The 21,247-nt window shown below is 36.2% G+C and overlaps 1 protein-coding gene across 1 annotated transcript in view; it reads right to left on the bottom strand.

Annotated features, from left to right (window-relative positions):
- The window catches only part of LRMDA (leucine rich melanocyte differentiation associated), a gene marked incomplete at its 3' end in the record, with an annotated part of 373,673 nt that overhangs the window by 9,163 nt on the left and 343,263 nt on the right, over positions 1–21,247 (bottom strand). The window contains exons 3-4 of the mRNA XM_027739904.2: positions 10,436–10,562; positions 967–1,106 (exon numbers count right to left, since the gene is read on the bottom strand). Of these exons, the coding sequence (XP_027595705.1) occupies positions 967–1,106; positions 10,436–10,562 (267 nt within the window). The remainder of the gene's footprint in view (positions 1–966; positions 1,107–10,435; positions 10,563–21,247) is intronic.

The following is a 21,247-nucleotide window of genomic DNA, read 5'->3' as shown; positions in this document are numbered from 1 at the left end:
TACTGCAGGTGATTTGCTAATAAAAAGCAAGCTCAGGCTGTGCAAGGTTGGCAGCCTGGTTGTACTGCTTGGTTCCGACTTGCCTCTGACTGCCATTTTCAACCAATGTGAAAAATGCCAGCACACAAAGACTGAAATAATGTTTCAGATGTGAGCAAGGAAAAATACCTCTAATGACCTTTTTTTTCTTCATAATCAATGTCTCCTTGCCTAAAGGTTACATCTATTAAAATTACAGATATTCCGTAAGTTTTGGATCTATAGTCATAATCATTATCAGTCAAAAGTATTTCTGTTTTTTTTTCAAAAAACAACCATTGTAATTTTTAGCAACATTTCAGTTGGATCAGTTGTACTTACATATTTTATCAGGCTTTCATATTAAATTTCAGATGACTTTTTGTGTAATCTAGCTCATTAAAATTACATTATAGATATAGTTTGGGGTTTTTTAATTGGAATCTAACTGCTCTGAGTAAGGCAACACAACAGAGGAGGAGTCCTTCTGTATTAATAGTGCCTTGATAACTACAGTAGAAGCAACTCAGCACCATATCAAATATGAGTAGAAGACAATGCAACCGGCTATCTCAGTGTAGTGATTTTTCTTTTTATTGCCTGTCACCCTTAGTGTATGTGAATGTTGCCTTATCTTGGCCTTAAAGAAGGAAATGCTGTGAGTAGGGGCATATGAACACCCACATTCAGGAAATCCTGTGCACACCTGCTCGACTCTAACATGTGCTATACAGCACTGAAGTATTTCTTGAAATAGGGTTCCTGAGAGTGATCTCACTGAAATGGGGTTACTCAAATTCCCAGGTGTTTCATGGCAGAATATGTGACATTGCTTTCAGAAAAGCATAAATGATTGTTTGAGACTCTGGGCTGACTTTAGTTCAATATTTTTCCAGTAGTAAAACAAAACTGACATGTCTTATTACATCTACAAGCAAAAACACTAACCTGTACCTCTGGTAGTCATCCTCATCCTTTTCTTTGCAGACCAGTTCATTTGGGCAAGCAATGTTTCCAAGCAAACTGAGATACTGTAGTGAGGGCACAACTTCAGCCAAATGGTCCAAAAGGCTTTCTAATTCTGTTATGTGTCAGAGGTTGTGGGTTAAGGATTCAATGACATTAATGAAAAAAGCATTTAGAGTTGCATCACTGCTGATTTAAACATACATTTCAATAACTGACAATCAAATTTAGTATGGCATTCAGGAAAATGTCACATTAATTGTTCCAAGGGCAAACAGGGATAAACTTCAGTCAGTTTTTTGGCATGGAATGAAAGAATTGGGCTGTTTTGTCATTCTTTTCTCCTCCTTTCTTTCCTAGGTGGTTCACTACAAAACATTAAAACTTTGACAAAATGATGGATGCTGTGTGGTAAAATGGCTAGCAATTGCTGGAGCCATGAAACTTTTCCAGCATGGAAACAAACAGTTAGTTTCACAGCACATTCATCACTAATATATTCAGTCCACTGGAAAATGAGTTTAAAAAAAAAGAAAAAGAAAAAGAAAAAAATCAAACCACAACAACCCACGTTCACTCCCAGCATATAAATGCTTTGAGTGTCACAGGAACACATTAGTAACCACTCAATTAGTATAAGTCAATTAATGCTTCACTAAGTGCAACTTAAACACTTCAGTGTTACAATTATTTTGTATATGAAGCTTTAAAGACTTGGAAAGCATAATTTTTTGCATTACAATAGCCTTATATTTTGATGTTCATGAAGCTTTTTAACTTAACTATATTCCTTGGAACATAAATAAGGATGATACAATTATTATTGTAAACCTTCATGAAACAAAGAAGAAACAAAGGTTAAACTATTTTTAACCACTGCAATACTGGAGATTACACCTTAGGTTTAAGCATAACAACAATATTCAACCATTTGCACACTGTCAATTAATCAAATAAATTATTTTGTTACAGCTTAGTTTGACAGTCTCTAAGACTCAAACTATACATTCTTATTTACTTCAATTTACATACAAAGATATAGGTGTGATTCTCAAAAAATATGCCATGTATATGTGTGTAAAAAGTTTCCAATATATAAAAATCAACTGACTTAGACAAGAGTAATAATTGTTCAAAACCATTAAAGGACATTTCATTGTTCTGTTTTTATCCTCTCCTTCTGTTAGAGACCACAACTATTGTCACAACTATTGTTTTAAATGCTCAGCTCACTTGCGTTGCTATTATTTATACTTGATTTATGTGCTTCTGTTATCTTTGTTATTTTTGGCTGATGGAATTTACTTTATTTCTCACCCCAATATCTTAAGGGCAGCAAAAGCAATACAAAATGGAAACAGCAGCTTTGTTGTTAAAATTGTGGTCTTCCTTTCATAAGCCTGAAATTTTATTTTATTTTCAAACACACATGAAGATCATGCCAACAATTACTGATTCTCATCTACTAAAATCAATGTATCTACACTCACGGTTAATGTTCTGTCCCTTAAGGTCCAAGGAGTCATAATCAAATATTCTCCATGAGTAAGAAAAATGAGAGTTTGAAATAAGTTCTATGAATTCATCAAAAAGGTAAAAATGCTAACTTTTAATTTGGCAAAGCCACATTTTAGAATGCTACATGCCAGTAAGTAATCTACCAGACCCTTAGAAACATTATCTTTTTGTAGCATCATTTGATACAGGTCTTTGTGAGCTGGGTGAATTATCGATCAAAATTTGGTGCTAAATGTCATACCTGGACCTCAAGCTCACACATAAACTTTTTCATGGCTCTTTCAGGAAGTATGTGACTGTGATAGGAAGCTCACAAACTGCTTTTCCACAGATGTTCAAGCGAAAAGCTTTTTAAAAGTTTCCTAAGACTGTTAGAGAAGTGCTTGAATCTGGCACCTGCCCTCAGCCAGGAGAAACACTTAATTTCTCACAGTGTTACTTAGGTTGCAAAAAGGTTCCCTGAGAGAGTTTACAAATAAAGACAGTTATTTCCATAACACCCAGGAGGTTAGTTACTGGAAGGGTTTGATTGTATATGGTAATTTCCTATCAAAAGGAAAAAAAAAAAAAACAAACAACACAAATCCTTCAACAAATTATTCAAAATTTTTGCTTCTTTTATGGATTAAACATGCAGGATTTTTGCCTGTCAATTCAATAGAGCTTTTTCTTGTATAGAAGCTTTTCTCCCCAAAAGTTTGCTAAATGCGGAGTATGATATGTATTCTAACTCATCTGAACACGCAGACTTCAAGGAAAATATCAAAATGCATTTAGAATGTAATGAAGAGCAGTGTCAGTGTAGATATGCAAGTGTAAGACTGTGCCTCAAAGTCCTAAGGAAAGCAAAAAGCAGAGACACCACTTTCAGCAAGAGTTTTAGGTAAATAACAGGAGTTGATAATCTGCGTCTCAAAAATCTAAAACTCCCAAATTTGGAAATTAGTGTCTAAGTTCTAATACCTTGTATCTAATACCTTGTATTTAAACCCTGAGCACTGAAACACCCCTCTAAAAAGTATCTTGGGCAAGAGATACTTATCATAAATAGTTATAAAGAGTGGTTATATCGTAAATAAAATAATTAATTATTTTCTTTAAGACTTTAACTACCTTTTCTTTTCCTTCTTAAAAACAAAACAAAACTCAAGGTACAGATTGATTTTCCAAGAAGCCCAATCACCTACCATCACAGTTATTCTTTACAAAGCATGTAGGAAAAGTAAATGTTATCCTGTTCAAATTCTCACAATTAAGTATTTTTCATAAATCAGTCCTAAGTTATGGGGCACTTCTAGTGTACTGTTTAGTTGATTAGCATGTCATATACTTATTTAAATCATAATATTGGAACTATATGATACCATCAAAAGTATTAAGTCTTTCTAAAACAATGCTAGGAAAATATGCAGGGATAAAATCAAAAGCAAGTCTGAAATTTTATTGCCAGCTTCCTTTTTTATGGTTTATTGTTGAAGTCTAAGGAGGGTCATACTGGTGCAATCAGAGCCAAAGAGCTGCAAAATCCTGCTGTGCTGTTTCTAAGACCAATTTCAGCTCCATTCTCTTCAAAAAAGAAAAATCACAATTAAATCCATGGACAGTGCTAGTGAAAATGTATTTACTTATTTAAAGCTCTATGAAAACAGCCCTGGACTGATCTTTCCAAAGTCAGTGTCACTGATCATCAGGTGAATATGTAACAGTGATGCCAATACTTACACTAGAGTCCATTGTTTGAAAAATGGTTTAAAGTATCACTGTTATGACAATTAAAGTGCCTTAGTGTGGCAATCCATCTCCTAATTCAAGTGTCATCATTACCAATCCACTAATGCCTCTCTTTCTAACAGATGTTGACTAAAATAAAAATTTGTAATAATTAAAATTTTAAACTCTTCAGCAATACAGCTCACAAGCTACAACATCAATTCTGGGCAACTATACAACAATGGACCTCTCCAAAAATCTAACCTGGTCTTCATGAACAATGAACAGAAACATACTGGACATAATTTAAAATTTCATCCTCATCAAAAGTCTTTACTGATTTATTGCACTGTTTCTAGCTTTAAGTTAGGGAAGCATTTAAAAGAACTGCGTATCTCTCAGAGATTAATTTTTTAAAACCTCTTCACACTGTTACACTTATATATACACCACACAAGCAGACATGTGCACAATCATACACAACCTCATCACTGTATTTTCTGTTCTGAAAAACAAATGCCACCAGCAATACTGAAACATAGCAACAGAATTATTTGGAAAACACAGTACTATGGTGCGTCTGGTTTAGCTGCAGAGCAATATCATTTTTTTGCAAGTTTTGTGGAACCAAAAATATCCTACAAATATGTATGTTCTGACTTTCCTGTTTTCACTCACTGTCCGGTACCCAAGGTTGCTATTTTTTGAGGTTCTCCAGAAGGCAAAAGAACAATCAAAAGCCCAAAGCAAATTAGGTATCTCCTTTCTCTGGCTAAGATTTAACTGTCAATGCAAGCTTATAACATTTTTGTTTGTTTTGTAGAAAATCCTTTAACATGGGTCAAAATTCTAGTCAGGACTACGTCCCCCTACAAACCCTTCAAAGACAAGTTCCCAGGAAATATTACATTTAAGTAAGGTCAAAGTTGTAAACTCTTGGGTGGATAGTATAATGCCACTTCACTTAGTCAATGTTAGGAGAACCTTGCAAGCTGGGTCAGTCATTGTGATGCTAAGCTGTGTCTTTTATACTTTTGAGAGGTTGAGCAGATTCACACAGAAACTACTGGATGATGTTGTATGAGCTCCAGTATTCCTGATTTCTGTATTCTCAAGAGCTTCTTTAGCTGTGTCCCTCCAGCATATTTCCAGGGCAGAGTAATATAAGGTTTAAGTACTAAGAACTAATGCTGGTCATCCTCAAACTCCATACTATTTCTTCCTTACTGGCATTCTTGGTATAACCACATTCATGGTTGTTCTCAGGAACAACTGCAAGTCAAACCTACACAGAAACACCTTTGCTAACGGTTTCTAAATTTATTTATCCTATCCAAACAAACCTATACGTGTTTCTTACCTTACTATGCAATTATTTTTTGGATATAGTTTGAAGTATGCAAGAAAATCTAGGATTTCTTTCTGTAAACTTTTTGTCTGCTAGCAGTTTTTTACTAGTCACACATTCAAATACAGAAAAGTAACCACTCTTGTGCTTTTTCTCATTGCTTTCCAAGTTGCTCCACCATTTCCTTTCAAAAAGTCATTTCACTTCCCAGAGGAGCTGCAGGAGAACTTTTCATAATAAGGAACTTCACTGATTACAGCTTTTGGAAGTTCTTGGAAGCAAAGAGACAAAGTAAAGAGCAATCAGTTTTACATGGAGAATATTTTTGAAATATGTACATGAGAATATCAGAAATATCATGCAGAATTCAGACCACCACATAGAAAGACCCCAAACTCTCATTTAAAAATCTTCTGATAACTAACTATCTGTCATGCAGGTGCTGCAATCAACTTAACAATAAAACAGCTGGATAACACTTCTACCAGAGTCATGAATGAGAAAGGTACCTATATTTATTCCCAGTTGAAACATTTGCTTCAATTAAATTTATCACAAACACAATGTAGCAATCACAAGCTATTCTACAGTCAAATAGCCTTGAAGCAGAAGTTACCAATTCTCCTCTGAATGCAGTGTGAAAAGATCTTTGCCACCTGAACGCTTTTCCATTAGAATGTGCTAGGTCTTCAAGGTTGGATAACCACAGAAATAGCTTGCAATATGCAAGTATACATCTTACCCTTCCCTATGTGCAATAGGATGTCACACACAGCCATTTGTATGCCTCACTCTGGCTTGAACCTTATCTGGTAGGGAGCTAGGACCTTCAGATAAGGCCTTGTTCACTGACTTTGAAAGCATTTTGCTCAAGAAAGAAAGGGTGTGGCATGGATGGTAATTAACTAAATCCATATATCTCATGGAGAGCTTCCTGCATACCAAACACATGGGAAAAAAATCTCATTCTGCCTCCTGGAGCAGCATTAATTTTCTCTGTGTAGCTGGAGTTGCCAGTGATTTTAAAGATATTTCAGAATCCTGATAGTTCCAAGGCTGCAGATTGCCAGTGATTTTAAAGATATTTCAGAATCCTGATAGTTCCAAGGCTGCAGATTTGAAGACCAGGTTTCAATGTTGTCAAGTATACAAATGTGAGAATGTTTCTATTCCTGCAATAAAATTACATTTCTAGTTCTCTATAGTGGTCCATCAGGAAACCATATGTTCTTTCTCACAAAGATTACTTTTTGTTTAGATTTTTTTTTTCTACATTATTCTGCCCAAATGTTGCTCAAGGTTTCCAAGGCATCTCAGTCAAGAACAAAGTAGCAGCTCAGGATTTTTAAAAAGGTTTTGATATCTGGAATTGAACTCATCCAAGCACTGCTGTAGAACAGCACAAGGAATCACCTGGACTGAAGACTACTTCCCTCTTCCACAGATGTTTGGCATCAGGCTTTCACATTACTTAATTTTTACTTCAGTCACACTTTATTCCAGAAGAAAGATTTTTGGCTCATCAGATACAGCAGTTCTCTAACAAGTCACATAGATTTCACTAAATCCATAATTGTGGCATGGAGAACTCAGAAGTATATGCAGGAAGAGTGCTGTACCGAACTGAATTGAACTTAGCTCAGTTCTCTGTTTAGTGGAGATGGGGAACCATGCATTATAGGAGATAATTTGTGTCTCTAATATATTCACTCAATCTACACATCAAATCCTCAGCACTTAACATAATGAGATTCTGTTCAGGCTGGGACTTCTGTGTCTTCAAGTACTTGAGGACAATGTAGAAACAAGCACAGAGGCAGAATAAATTACAATCTACACTTTGGAGGTTAAGCAAATCTGTAACTATTAGAAACCATGACAAGACCTGCGTGAAGACACATTATATCAGAAGTAGCTATTGGTATATTCTTCAGATGAGGTACTCACTATGCTGTTTTCAAAGACTCAGAAACATGTAATCCTTACATCTGAATCACACTGATAACTCCTCTTGCCACAAGCAATGTATATACCATTATAGGTATTCTGCCCAGCTCTAGATTTCACACTCTGTCATATGAAATATTTTGGTTTTCCTTTAAACTATTCAAAACCTAGATCTAGATTCAATCATAGAATATGCTGAGTTGGAAGGGACCCATCAGGATCATTGAGTCCAACTCCTGGTCCTGCACAGGACATCCCAAGGATCACACCATGTGCCTGAGAGCATTGTCCAAATGCTTCTTGAACTCCGTCAGGCTTGCTGCTGTGACCACTTCTCTGGGGAGCCTGTTCCAGTGCCTAACCACGCTTTAGGTGAAGAATCTTTTGCTGATATCTCACATAAGCCTCCCCTGACACAGCTTCATGCTGTTTCCTTGAGTCCTGTCACTGGTCATGAGAGTGAAGAGACCAGTGCCTGCCTCTTCTCTTCACCTCAGACACTATGTTAGGAGGGGCCAAATGTTGTTTACACATACAACGTCACACAATAAGTGAACCATGTAAAAGGAGTAGAAAGCTCTTATCAGAATTACCAAAACAAGATATGGATCAAAATGAAGCCATAAAAGGAGATAAGAGTACGGTAATATTAAGAAATACCCAGGAAAGATCTCATATGAGTTTTAAGTTTTATATGGCATTCCAATTTTCATAGGGGTCAGTTTGGATTTTTGTTTGTTTTCATCTCTCTCTCACTCTCCTTATATATGCATAATAATGTTCCACCAATTGACATTTTGTTTCAGGCCAGTGTTCTTTCCTCACTTTTGTCCTTTATGCAGTGCTACTGTCATATACTGAACAATCTTTTCTGTATTGTATTTCATTATTCTATTTAATGTACATTTTTTTAACATTTTTCAAAGAATTCAACAGAGAAATAATTCATTAAAGGAAGAGATTCAAGTTCAAATAAGATCTTTTTCAAATATGGCAGTCACATTGAAGAGAAAAATCTAGAAGGTTTCTGTGCTTCTGAAGACTGATGTATCCTCCCTACAAGAGATCATTGGTCCCCAGGGCTGAAAATGTTAATGATGGACAGTGGTTAGTTTTTCTTCCCTGGGCAGTTTGTATACCTTAGATGTTTTACAAGTACTCCTGCAACTCCTCTATTAAATTATTGGTAGCACACTACAAAATGCATACATTATTTCTATAACCTGGGTAGCTTAATACTCTCAGAGCTCTAACTTCATAGTTTTTAGATTGAATTAAAAAAAATCCCAGGATAGATCAAATCTTTCTTACCATGTTATCATTGATTTTGAGAGCTTACTCACTTGACAATACTATTTTAGTATGTCTGTGAGACTAGCAGAAATTCTTTAAAGATTACCTCTGACAGGATTTTTTTTTTTCTCTGATTTTGCTCACTAAGTTATTATTCAATACCCCTTCCCTCCTTTTGGCAAGTGTAAAATTTCTCCTTGACATTCCCTCAAAGGACAAATATAATGACATGTTTTTTGGTCTTATGGCCAAATTTATATTTCATGGTTTGTAGAAGGAGATATACTGCATCAGACATACTACCACCCAATGTATCACCAAAAATGTTCTTGTTCATTGTTCATCAGTTCAGATTTTACTATGGCACCAAACAATAAAAAATAAAACCAGTTACTCAAATCCAACCCACAGTATCCTGCATTAACCATAAATCTAGCCAAATACCTAGTACAGTAACGATGGTTACTGTTCAAGAAACACTCTTGGCAAATTTCCAGGGCTCCAAGAAAAAAAAGTTACTCTGCTGATTTTTATTTATTTACAGAGTCAAAAATAAGTGCAGAAATCGTAGAATCTGCAGTTATTTTTATTCCCCTCAGTAGGAGGATTTTGCTTTAGTAGGAGGTAAATTGCTCTCTGTTTACATTGTCTGTAATAAAAGCCTGCAGTTGAGCAGCTTTGTCCTCACGCTGCAATTACAAGGAGAGGGCTTTAACAGTCTGTGCTCTAAGACTCTGCAGGCCTCAGTTGGCCTTTTGGCCACAATTTGATCACCCTTCCCTTTTGTAAAATCTTATATTACACATGTTCGAATCTCCAGAAGGGTCAAAGTATGGGAAAATTATGTAATAATCAAGTCTATGCCCACAGAACTTGCAGATAATTAGTTTTTACAGACCACTATCTATAAGCCCGCAGACTAGGGGCTCAGACTGAGCAGAGTACTTAGACAAGTGCTGAAATATTTATTCTTAATAAACAGAAACAGGCACTAACTTCAGGCATATGGCAAAGTGACTGATTGGTTACGACTGGACTGAACCATACATCAAAATACTTTAATGTATTAAGACCTTGATCTGGATAGTATTTTATATGAATTTATACAGGACTGGAACATCAAGTGACTTGCTTTTAGAGCTGCAGCTCCACAGCAGATATCAAATTGTGGATATTCCAGTTTCATTAAAATAGAGAAAAGTATTAAAATTTTTGTGTGTTTTTTTTTAAATTAATTTTATTTTACTTTAATGTTTTAAGAGCTATTTAAAGTATAAAAACGTAACAGCATTTCACTGCACGCTCTATTCCACTAGAGGTCAGCCTGCAACAGAACCCCAAGCAAACACAGGAACTGCTGCACACTGGTAGCACTGACATTATTTTCTTTCTCTATTTTATCTGTTAGAAAGATTTCTTCAGAGCCATAACTTAGATCTCTCACTAAAATGGAGCAACAGGAAGATATAATGGTGCATTTCATTTATGAATGACCTATAATAAATTACTATGAAGTATTCCAGGTGCCAAACGAGAGAATGCTTTGTCTGCACATGAGCTATATTTCACATACTTTAATTTGGCTGACACATAAAACTCATTTGACATTTTGCAGGTATTTCTTTGAAAGGATATTTGGTTCTTGTTGAGCGTTAAGGTATGGAGGTGGGGTAACCTGGGTAACAGAAGGTCATTTCCAAGTAGATTGTTGTCCAGGATCAGCTCTTCCAAGTAACTGAATGTTTTCAGTCCTTCTAGTGACCTGCAAACGACAAAGGCAACAGGAAAAATGATACTCCCCTAAATCAGGGAGGCCATTATGAGCTGAAATAAATATTTTAACCTTCCCTTTCAGGAGTGGGAATAGTTTTGGTTTGGGCCTGTCAGAAGAGTGAATGACAAGCATTAGTGGCAAGGGGAGTGCTGGCACTGCAACACATCCTTCACATGCTGGCAGGATGAAGGATGCGGGTCACTTAGTGAGTAGCCAGGATCCAAAACAAAAGGCTTCAGATATGGGGCCTGCAGGATGAATTTGTCAATGTCTTGTGCCTTCAGGCACCCAGCCTCGCCTGACCCTAACCTCCATTCCCAAGATAAATAACTCTGTCACAGTTCACCTTCATTCCCTGGACACAAATTTAAGTTGTCATCCATCATTTCTGCCAAGAAATATCATACCCTGCTAACAATAATAAATACAACTTCAAGTATCATTTCTTAGCAGTTACCTTACGTGCAATAATAGGAAATGTAGAAGAGGCTTTTTTCCCTTTTTATTAACCACTTAATTAGCTTTTTCAGTCCCTGCAAACAAAGTGAAATGTTCTCTACAAAATAAAATGCAGAATTAGACTGGAGAGAAAAGGCATTTGTTTTCTCCTCAGAACTTACTATCCCACTGTCAAGCCACAGGTCAGACTGCAGAAAGTAGCTTTAAAAAGGAGCATTTGACAACATGGCAGTGAAGACGATGACTTGTAAATAAACAACATTCTGGTGGTATTCATTCCTCCGATAGCATAGTACAAGAAAAAAAAAAAAACTAAAAAAGAACATTTCAGTACCTTATTAAGACACCTATTCCAAGCTTGATTCTTAATGCTTGCACATTCCAACAGTAAAAAAAAAAACAAAACCACACATTAATCAACTAAGACACATGATATACAAAGCATACGCACAGACACGCATTCACAGCTAATTCACCTACCAGACACCTAAAGATATGCTGAGATTGCATGAGTTGACAGCTGATCTACTATGCCTACCAGTGGGAAGATCATCACTGTATCTCCTGGCTGTTTTTTAAAATGTGATGAATAAGGGAGATGCAGTCTGTACTATTTATTCAGTTAGCAATGACATTTATACTGAGGGGATTTCCTCACCCTCTCCCTAGTTTTTGGCAAAGATCAAATTGTCCCTGTTAGAATGTTCTACAGACCCTACTACTGGAGGAAAACACAATTATTAGAAAGTATATGGGTTTCCAATCAGACAATTTAACATTCATCTGTACAACAACCAGATCCAGCTTTTGTAGATACAACTTACTAACAACTTATAGATCACAGTTAGAGGGTTCAAGCAACAGAAAGAAATCAAGTCTGTGACCTTTACACTGGGTACTGTACACTAAACTATGAATATTCAAGTAACATTCGCACAACAGTGAAGCAGTGTATTTCAGTCCAAGGACTCTAAAGCGCTCACAGTCTCTTGACTTGAAAGGGAGGTACAACTATTACTAATGACACTTTGATGCAGGGCAGTCAGACCTGAGGAAAATTTGCCATGCCTATACCCTATGGCCTATCTATTTTGTTACAACACCTTGAGACTACAATTTCTGAAGTTGAAAAAATAAAAGCCTCTATTATAAACATTATACTGAAACAATCACCACAGTAAGAGTCACACTTTTTGCCCTTGCCTTTAACAAGCAATTTTGAAAAAAAAACAACTCAATTCAGCCTACATAAACTGTACTCCTTTAAGAGCTGGGCTAGCATGCTGCACTGAGCCAGCTAGTTCAGCAAAATGTTGCAACAGACTTGGTTTTGCCAAATTCAAGATCAGAGGAGAAATCAGCAAACATCTCAGACAGTGCTTTCCCCCAAGTACCTTTAAAAGGCAAAATAACCCAGAGGAAGTAGCAGTGAGTTTATCGAGCTGTTATGAGTTTTCATTTCAGTTTGACAAACCTAGTTTAGCAAATTCCCCTTAAATACTCTTTATTATATAAATAGTGGATTATTTCCAAACCTCACTTTTCAATGTATGACTTTGACTTGCCAAAAGAGTTCAGAGAAGGCCACCTCCTTGTCAGCACCACAGAGCCTTATGGGATGTTAATAGGTCCTTTGTGAAAAAACACTGCTTGGGCTCTGGTCAGTGTCAGCATCAAAATACACATTGTTCCTGAGTTATGTTATGCAAATATAATACTCTTATCATGAGAATCAGCAAATGGTTGGCAACTGGCAAGGAGAAGAAAGCACACATCCAAAACTGCTGCAGGGGAGGCATAAAACAAAATGACAAGCCATGAAGTGGGACAAAAGGCCTTGAAACACTAGAGGGAGTTGCCTATTGAAACAGCCTTTCTTTCACAACCCTGGGCTGAACACAAGAGTACTAGTTTCATAGATAGGCAGAGAAAAGTGTGCGCAAATCTCCTTACACCTGTCTGGTTTTGATAATTTTTGCCATGTAATGTTATTAGCTGCTCAGTTAAAAAGGAGCCATGTTACACAGGGGGTTGCTTATAATTGCTGTTTTCATGTCATCAGAGCAGTGTGCACTTGGTGATTTAATCACCTAAATTCAGAGTCCAGGAAGATGGGAGGGGTTGCCACAGTACAGAGAGAGGGTGTAGCCATTAATATAAATTTACAGATATATGTTATTTTGCTATTCATGAAATTCTTTGTTTCACCTTATCCAGAAGAAAACATTAGCACCAAAAAAAACCAAAAAAGGTAAGATATGGCAAAGAAACAAAAAAGGAAATAAAAGTGTTTGCTGTCATTCAGTGATTATAGCTACTGAATTCTAGGCATCATCTACCATCATGTTATATAAGAAAATACTGCCCAGCAGTTGTACTCAAAAATGTAAAAGTTTTAAGTACAATCCACATAATAGATTTATGGTACAAACTTCAGCAAGTCCCATAATTTCTGTGATCCTCAATTTCCTATCTGCACATGGCGGATAAGAAAGGATTGCAACTGGGAATTCATATATAGAAAACATTTTTGAGAAGCTGAGACAGAAATCAGCACAAAATACTGTCATTTTTATTTTTAATGAGGATGAGAGTAATATTAATGTACTCCAAGTATTTCCTTATGAGCCCATTACAAAACAGGAGAGGAATGTGTATATATACACAGCATAGGAAGGACACAAACAACCCAAGAGAGGAGTATAAAAAGAGGGACATCCCCTAAGAGAGAGAACCAGTCTAAAATTAAATCTGAGCTGTTTTCTTATAGTTCACGGCATTAAAAAAATGTCTTTCCATATTAGTATATTAAAAAAAAATGCACAATCTTATAACAATACAATCTTACAACAATCTTACAACAATACAACCAGCACTGAAGGGCCAGTGGCAAGTAGTTGTTTGCCCTACTTTAAAAAGGCCAATAAACATCACTAAGGTGGATTGCAGGGTTGCTTGTCCCAGCTCTAACGTCATGAAAGCTGCCCATTATCTCACCCACAGGTACCGTCTCAGTTACCTCATTGCAGGGCTCACACTTTGCTCCCAGAGGAGAGCAAGTGCTGCCAAGAGATTTCCATTGCAATTTTCAAAGTCACATCAAACCGACAAAACATCACAACGTATTCAGTGCCGCCTCATTCAAACAGAAAAAACTTTAAGTTTCCACTGTAATTAACCCTATCCTCGTTAAGATAATTATGATCAAGCTCCCTGTCACAGCTAATATCGCAGCATCATTGCCTATGGCTCACGCTTTGCCCTCATTAGCTTACAAAAACACTGCGTTAAACAGGAAACTGACTCCCTCTGCAAAACGACTTAAGATGTTCTGTAAGCAGACAGTAAATAATCCTTTAGAATATAAAGGTCTCAGAAATGTCATTTTATCCAAGTTCTTTGGCTAATCAGTATGATTTCTTCCAGCTTTCTTTTCCATAATTCATTCATGGTTTGTAAAAAGTTTTAATCATAAAGGAATGTCATGACAGAATTTTTTTTTTTATATGTGTATGCATGGTAATTGTCAACTACACTATTTCATGTGGTCCCTCTGACCTGACAGGGATTTGGTTACAATGCAAGTAAAAAGCAAGTCTTCATTTTGGTAATATTTGACAATGAAAATATGACATTTTATAAATGAAAAAAAGCAGAACCCTCTCATGTAATAGACAAACCTTGGTACTCTGCAGTTGTCCTTGTCCAGAAGAACAAGCTGCTCAGAAGCATATGCTAAAAAAGAAGTATTCCCCACATTTTATCCCACCCCTCTATTAATAAGACAGCTGCCTCATATCTAATTGACTTTTTCCTCCTGTTTAACAGGAAAAGAGAGAGCAGTTAACAATATGTAAATGAGAGAGTTTGGGTTTAGCCTTGAAATTGATTTGCACTTTGTTGAGAAGAGATAGCCATTAGCAGAAGTTAAAGATGGAGCTGTTACCAAACAAGAGCTTTTTAAAATACCTTTTTTCTTGCCTTTAATGTTTTAACAGATTACAGGAGAGCAGAATCAACATGAGAACCCTTGTACTAGATAATTTCAGTATTTAAATAGAAATGCAAATTCTATTTCTCCAGCACCTGCCAGCCAAGGAGCACAAAGCATTTTTTTTAAACATTAATGAATTACTTTTCAAAAACCTGCTGAGTTTAAAATTCCATTTTGTAGTAAAGCAGAGAGAGGTTAAGTGACTAACGGAAGGTGACCTCCAGCAATTTTCTAAGAGACAAGAAATAACACCCAGAAGTCTTGACTTCTAGTCCTTTGACTTAACCTCACCAAAATAAAACAAAGAGCAATAAATATGTTTATATATATATATATATATATATATATATATATATGAATCAAGCAGACAAAGTACAAGTAAAGCATCAAAAAATGATCCTACAGAATTCAAAAATAAATGCTTCCCCCCCCCAGTCCTACTTAGGGTTTATTCACAGTTTTCTGCATGATAATAGATCCAGAAGGAAAACAGAATGAAGTATTTAATGGACAGATCTGACATGACTTCTGGACCAAGGCAGAACACCAGAAAAGAAAAAAAAGCACCCCAGTGAAAGTAAAGAACGTCCAAAATTTCTAGTGTGGGCCAGGGCCCAGGTTAGAGTAGACAAGTCAAAAAACACGAATCATGAAATTCTGTTCAATGGATAACAAGGTTGTCAGTGTTTTGAAAACAAGAAATGCTTTGTTTTGTTCTACTATCAGAGGGAATGTTAGTATTTTGCAGGCTGTCTAGAGGTAGCATTTTGCCTTACTTTCAGTCAGTACATTTCCATCTTTCTGTTAGTAAACAAAATATCTGTAAGCAGCTATTTCAGTAAAACTTGAGGCAAGGCTATGGATATGGTCAGCAAAAGAGAAAATGGAAAGAAATGAATGAGCAGCATCATTGAATACCTATGAAAAAGAGATCTCCACAAGAAGAGATTAAACTTCAGTTATGAACTGGATCTACAATTAGTTTCTCAATCTTTTCACATAAAGGTCATACTTAACTTCCAGATATATAATAAAATAAGTATCCATCCCTTGTTTTTCTCCTTTTCTTATACACTGGAAGCACACAAGACTACATAGGTCACCATATTACCAGAAAGATTGGGATGAAAACATCTCGCACAACTAGAGCTACGTAAGCACATTAAAATGGCAGGGATTCATGAAAACCCAGAATCTTCTTCTGGTTTTTAATAGTCTTGTTCTGAGTCTTACCCAACAAATTCCATTGCTTAAAAAAAGAAGCCCAAACTTCTCCACCCTTACAAGTCACCCCCCACCCCAAAACCTCAAAGAAAACAGAAGCAAAAATAGAGTCAATAAACAGATAGATAGAGATGAGCCTTTTGAATTCTAAAAGTTAAGTTCACAACATTTCAGACCCATTACTACCAATTATAAAACAGAAATGCAGAATTTCTTGAGAGAGGGATTTTGCTATTAAGCAGCAGTTCCTCAAATGACGACATTATCTGAAAAGCAACAATGCATCCATCTACAGACGCCCTTACAGGCAGCAAGAAAAGACGGGCACTTCCAGAAGGTAAATCAGACCTTCAGGTGAGGCTCAGTGAAGCACATATATTTGGGAGGGATGAACACAGCCTATTTATCCAAAATCTTGCAATGAAATTATAGAAGAATCTGCAACATTAAGGTAAAAAAACCTGTTAGAGCTGTCCCCCATAGGGGTGGACTATTTAGCTGGTGAAATAAACCACAAATCCCAATTACAGCTTTCAGTAGCTCACAAAAACATATTACAGTCAACCATTCAGTTATTCAAACACCATTCTCTCCTACCAAGACCCTACTAAAAAAAACCACAAACAAACAAGAACAACAAAAAAATACCAAAAAACAAAACATACACACACACAGAGAAATAAAACAAATAAACAAATAAAAAAAAGATGATTTTGCAACCAGTCTGACTGTGATGGGTTCAATTTCTTTTCTAATGAACTTCTTAAAGTCTCAGATTTCACTGTGTATATTTAACACACCTCTGCTCAAGAGAAGATCCCATTAATACAGCTCAAGCTTTATCCTTCATGTTAGGCTTCTTTTTGCTTAAGTTTTCATATTACCTCTCTAGGATTAAACATGCCAAGATTTTATATGATATTACTGTTACAATCTTGTTTAAATTTAAATAAAATTACAATCAGTGTACTATAGCCTGTGGCAAGGCAGTTTTCATGTAAGCCATATAAAATATTTTAAAATAATACAAAATGGATCAGAAAATGAGCTCTTAGTCACCTAGTCATCGAATAAGTACCATATAACAAAATACAGTCTGCAAAACAGTGCTAAGAATTATCAAGCAGAGAGGAAGTGACTGTATGCATTCATACAAGTTTGTCAAAGGGTGTTCTGGAAAAAACACCACCAGTAGTTCAGTGGATGCATCACTTCCCTAATATTTCTAAGTATGGATTTTAACATTCTTTTGCTAATATTTCTTGAAAGTATTTGATGAAGAATAATAAGGTTAGAGGACTTAAGAAAAAAACTTGGATGCAAGTCTCTTGTTTTATTTGTCTTTTTCCCCAATCTTAACATGGATTCAGTCCTAGTAAAACAAACAGCATTAAAAAAAAAAAAAGCAAACTGCCATTTCCTGAACTTGAAAGAATTCAATTAATTATTACTGATTAGAAATAGAAAAAGAACATGCCAGAGTTTACAAAATACAAACCTCCCTGTTTAAAAATAAAGAGCAAACAAACAAACAACCTACAAAGAGCTAAAACCCTGCAATGTATTCATTCTTAAAAACTCCTCTCAGCTCCATGTGCCAAGTGAAGAACCTATTTATAAACTGCCTAAAAAACAGTATTATAATGGAAATATGAGCAAATTCAAGTGCAAAGGCAGTGCCATAATGAAAGCTTTACTGTATCTTGGATCAATCTGTCACTCTGCAATTCAGATAGCAACTTGACCCCTCCCCTTTTTGCACAGAGAAGCGGGGGCTAACAAGCCTGTAGAGTGAGTAGAGTAAAGCCCATTTCAACTACCAGAGTTCAGTGAGAAGGGGGAAAAGAAAAGTAATTTTTCTCCCATCTTCCACAACAACCAAGGCTGAGGATTGACAAGCAAATTGACGCACTGCTCAGAGGGCAAAAGATAAATGTTTGATGAATTGGCCATTGCTGGAGGAGTGATGGGCTTCATATGTGCATAATGGACTAGCTGCCGTTCAATTCAGATTGCCTGCCAAGATAAGAAACCATAATGAATGGACCAAGCACAGCCTGTGCCATAAGAAAGTATAATCTGACTAGTTTTAATAAACTTAATAAAAAAGATGAAGCAGAGAGAGGCAAGGGGACTGGCCTTTGTGACCAGCTATAAGAGGTGAGAACGACTAATAGACTGCTCTAGCATGATAGCAGAGAATAGTTAATGGACATAACACTGAATCCCTTGATGTTAAAAAATATCTTTAGAACAACTTAAAATGACAGGGATCTACATAGGTGCATACCACAGACACTGTAGTACTTGTTAAACAGCATATGACTCCCATTTATTTATTATTTCCTTCTGCTATCTACCCTGCTCTGTCTCCATACCCTCCTTTATTACCTCTTTGTGGTATCTTAGCCTGTGCCCAGATCCACACAATACACCAACAGTTTTTACCAATAACTCCTCAGAATCAAAATATCCCTCTAATGGCAACAAAACAGAATTTATGCTCAATTTCCAACAGAAAAGCCTTGGCTACACAACTGTATCACTAACTTTCACTGCCGGTGGAGAAATATTTTCTTACCATTATAAGTGTTCACACTTGCTACAACTTCATTTGCTTCTGAAAACTGTTTCCACCAAAGATGATGAATTTGCCAGTACAGTTACAGTAAAAAGACCCAAACCCTTTATAGCACAGACAAGACTAAGTTGCCAGCAGTAGTCCCTTTGGTCTGGGATTTGCTGCGATGGATGCTGTTCCCCATCTGTACCCATAATCTCTAAATTTTGACCTTATCCAGCACCAATCAGCACTATGAAAAGACATCAAAAATGAAAAAAAACCCTCCCACAGTATTTTACTGTATATGGTTATATAACAGTGTAAAGTCTGGTAATCACCACCATTTTCATGGTGAGTAGTATATACACACAGAGCCATTTTTGCTTTTCCTTTCTCATTATTTAGCCACATGAATAACAGTGGCTCACTTTCTGAAGTTTACCAGACATTGAGACCTGAATCTATGACTGAAAATTCTAAAGGAGTCAACAAGAGAAAAACCAGCCCTGACTTTTAAAGCATAGGATTAGACCAACAATCTATTTCTTTGTTAAGAATCAAAGGGTGAGAACACACCCTTGTGTGTGCACATAACACACAGTACTTGGCCAGGCAGAACTGTTTTACTCTTTAGGTATTAAAAAAAAAAAAGAAAATGAAAAAAGAAGAGAATTGCAGAAAGATCCTCTTGATTGAGGGCAGCTGGAAAACATACATTATACAGAACAACATCGTTGTTATGCATGTTTGGTTTCTTTCTTTTACTTTTTTCCTTTGATGATGAAAAATAAATAAGGAAATGTAAAATAGTCTACCTGGGTAAATATTCAGATTACCACCCTCTTATGTCAGTTATGTAGCCTGTGTCATAATTTAAACAGAAATTACTGTATGCAAGACAGACATCTAGTTTTCAGTATAAATTTTATCCAACTGCAAAAGGAAAGTAACTCATTATCAAGCAGCTCAGTAAGGTTCACACTACCGAAGGAAATAAAGTTTTACGACAAGAGGGTCTCTCCTCTCTCTCTCTCCCCGTGAGTGAGAAAGTGAGTGCAAGAATAAGACAGAAAGGGAAGGCTCAGGAGTGCTGGGTGAATTATAGACTGCCTCTCAAGATTCACAGCTCTTCGTGGTAGGAGGTTAATATTCTCACATGTCATTAGGTCTGCTGGCTCTACTGATGGCTCATTGAATCAGGCAGCAAATTATTTCCTCATGCTGCAGAGGACACCACACTTCAAAGGGAAGGAGCCAGGGTCAAGACGGCTCTCCAGTTCGATTAATGAGTTGGGATCAGCAGAGGTTGCCTGTAGGTAAGAATGTGACTGAAGCTTTTGACAAAGCTGACTTTTTGAACAGGACTTGACCCAGGCCCCTTACTCCCCTCCCCACCAAATTTTATTTCCAACATTTGCCTCTGACTGACCTGCTCAGGCCTGTTGGGATAGTTTTGACCTCCTCACTCTTTGTTACCAGACACAGGAGCTGTCTGCCTATATTTGATGTGTCTCTCCCTAAAGCTTATCCAGGCTCATCAGAGTCCTTCAGAACTGCACAGCAAAATAAGATAGAGTAGATTAATTTCAAATTTTTAAATTTTCCATTAAATTTGTTGAGAAAGGGGAAGAAGAAGACAAAGATATTTCCACTTTCAATAATATTAAGGAAGATATCTTAATGCTGTTAAATGCAGATAAGAAGAACACAAAGATTATTAGAAGCATACAACTTACATATTAAAATTATGGAAAAGCAGAAAACGTATGTTCGTACTTACATGGATTTGCTGATTAAGAATATTCCTGGCAAATAATGTATTACATAGAATATTCTTCTAAAAAGTTTTTATTTTTATTGTCATGGTAGCAAGAGATTAGAGGCAATTAAAATTTAGTGGCCACTGCATTCATCTCTTTTTAAACATTCAGTTTAAAGCCTCTGAAGTATTCAAATGCATATTTAAATAGATTTAATAAAGTACTGAAGTGAGATTCATTGCATTAACGTTTTGGCTGGTTTTTTTTTTAATAAGATCTATTTAAACTGCACACTTCCTCAAACAAATATGAGCAACTGAATCAAAATATATGCCACTGTTGGTGAGCTTCCAAAAGTCACGTATCTTCTGATCACTGAAATTCTCAATTACACCAACAAAATTGTTCACACAAGGTTCTCATTTGTTATATATTTAAAAAATTTGTTCAAGAATAATACACACCCTTATGTCTCTGGAGTAAGGATGTAGGTTATCCTTCAATATTTATTTTAATCACAATACAACTTTTAGTATTGTCTTTCTGAACATTTTGGTCATCCGCATCCTTAATGCTCAAGCCCTTAGGTGTCTTAAAAAGATAACCTCAGGTGCTTCAGTAACAATTTATGAAATTTAACTTCTGGTGTATAGTTTGAAAATCTTTTAATGAT

The sequence above is a fragment of the Pipra filicauda genome, unplaced genomic scaffold, assembly GCF_003945595.2.
Source record: "Pipra filicauda isolate LSUMZ 115617 unplaced genomic scaffold, ASM394559v2 scaffold15_size4787011_pilon, whole genome shotgun sequence".
NCBI classification, from domain to species: Eukaryota; Metazoa; Chordata; class Aves; order Passeriformes; family Pipridae; genus Pipra; species Pipra filicauda.
The sequence above is the reverse complement of the archived record's forward strand: the minus strand, read 5'-3'. Positions and strand labels throughout refer to the sequence as shown.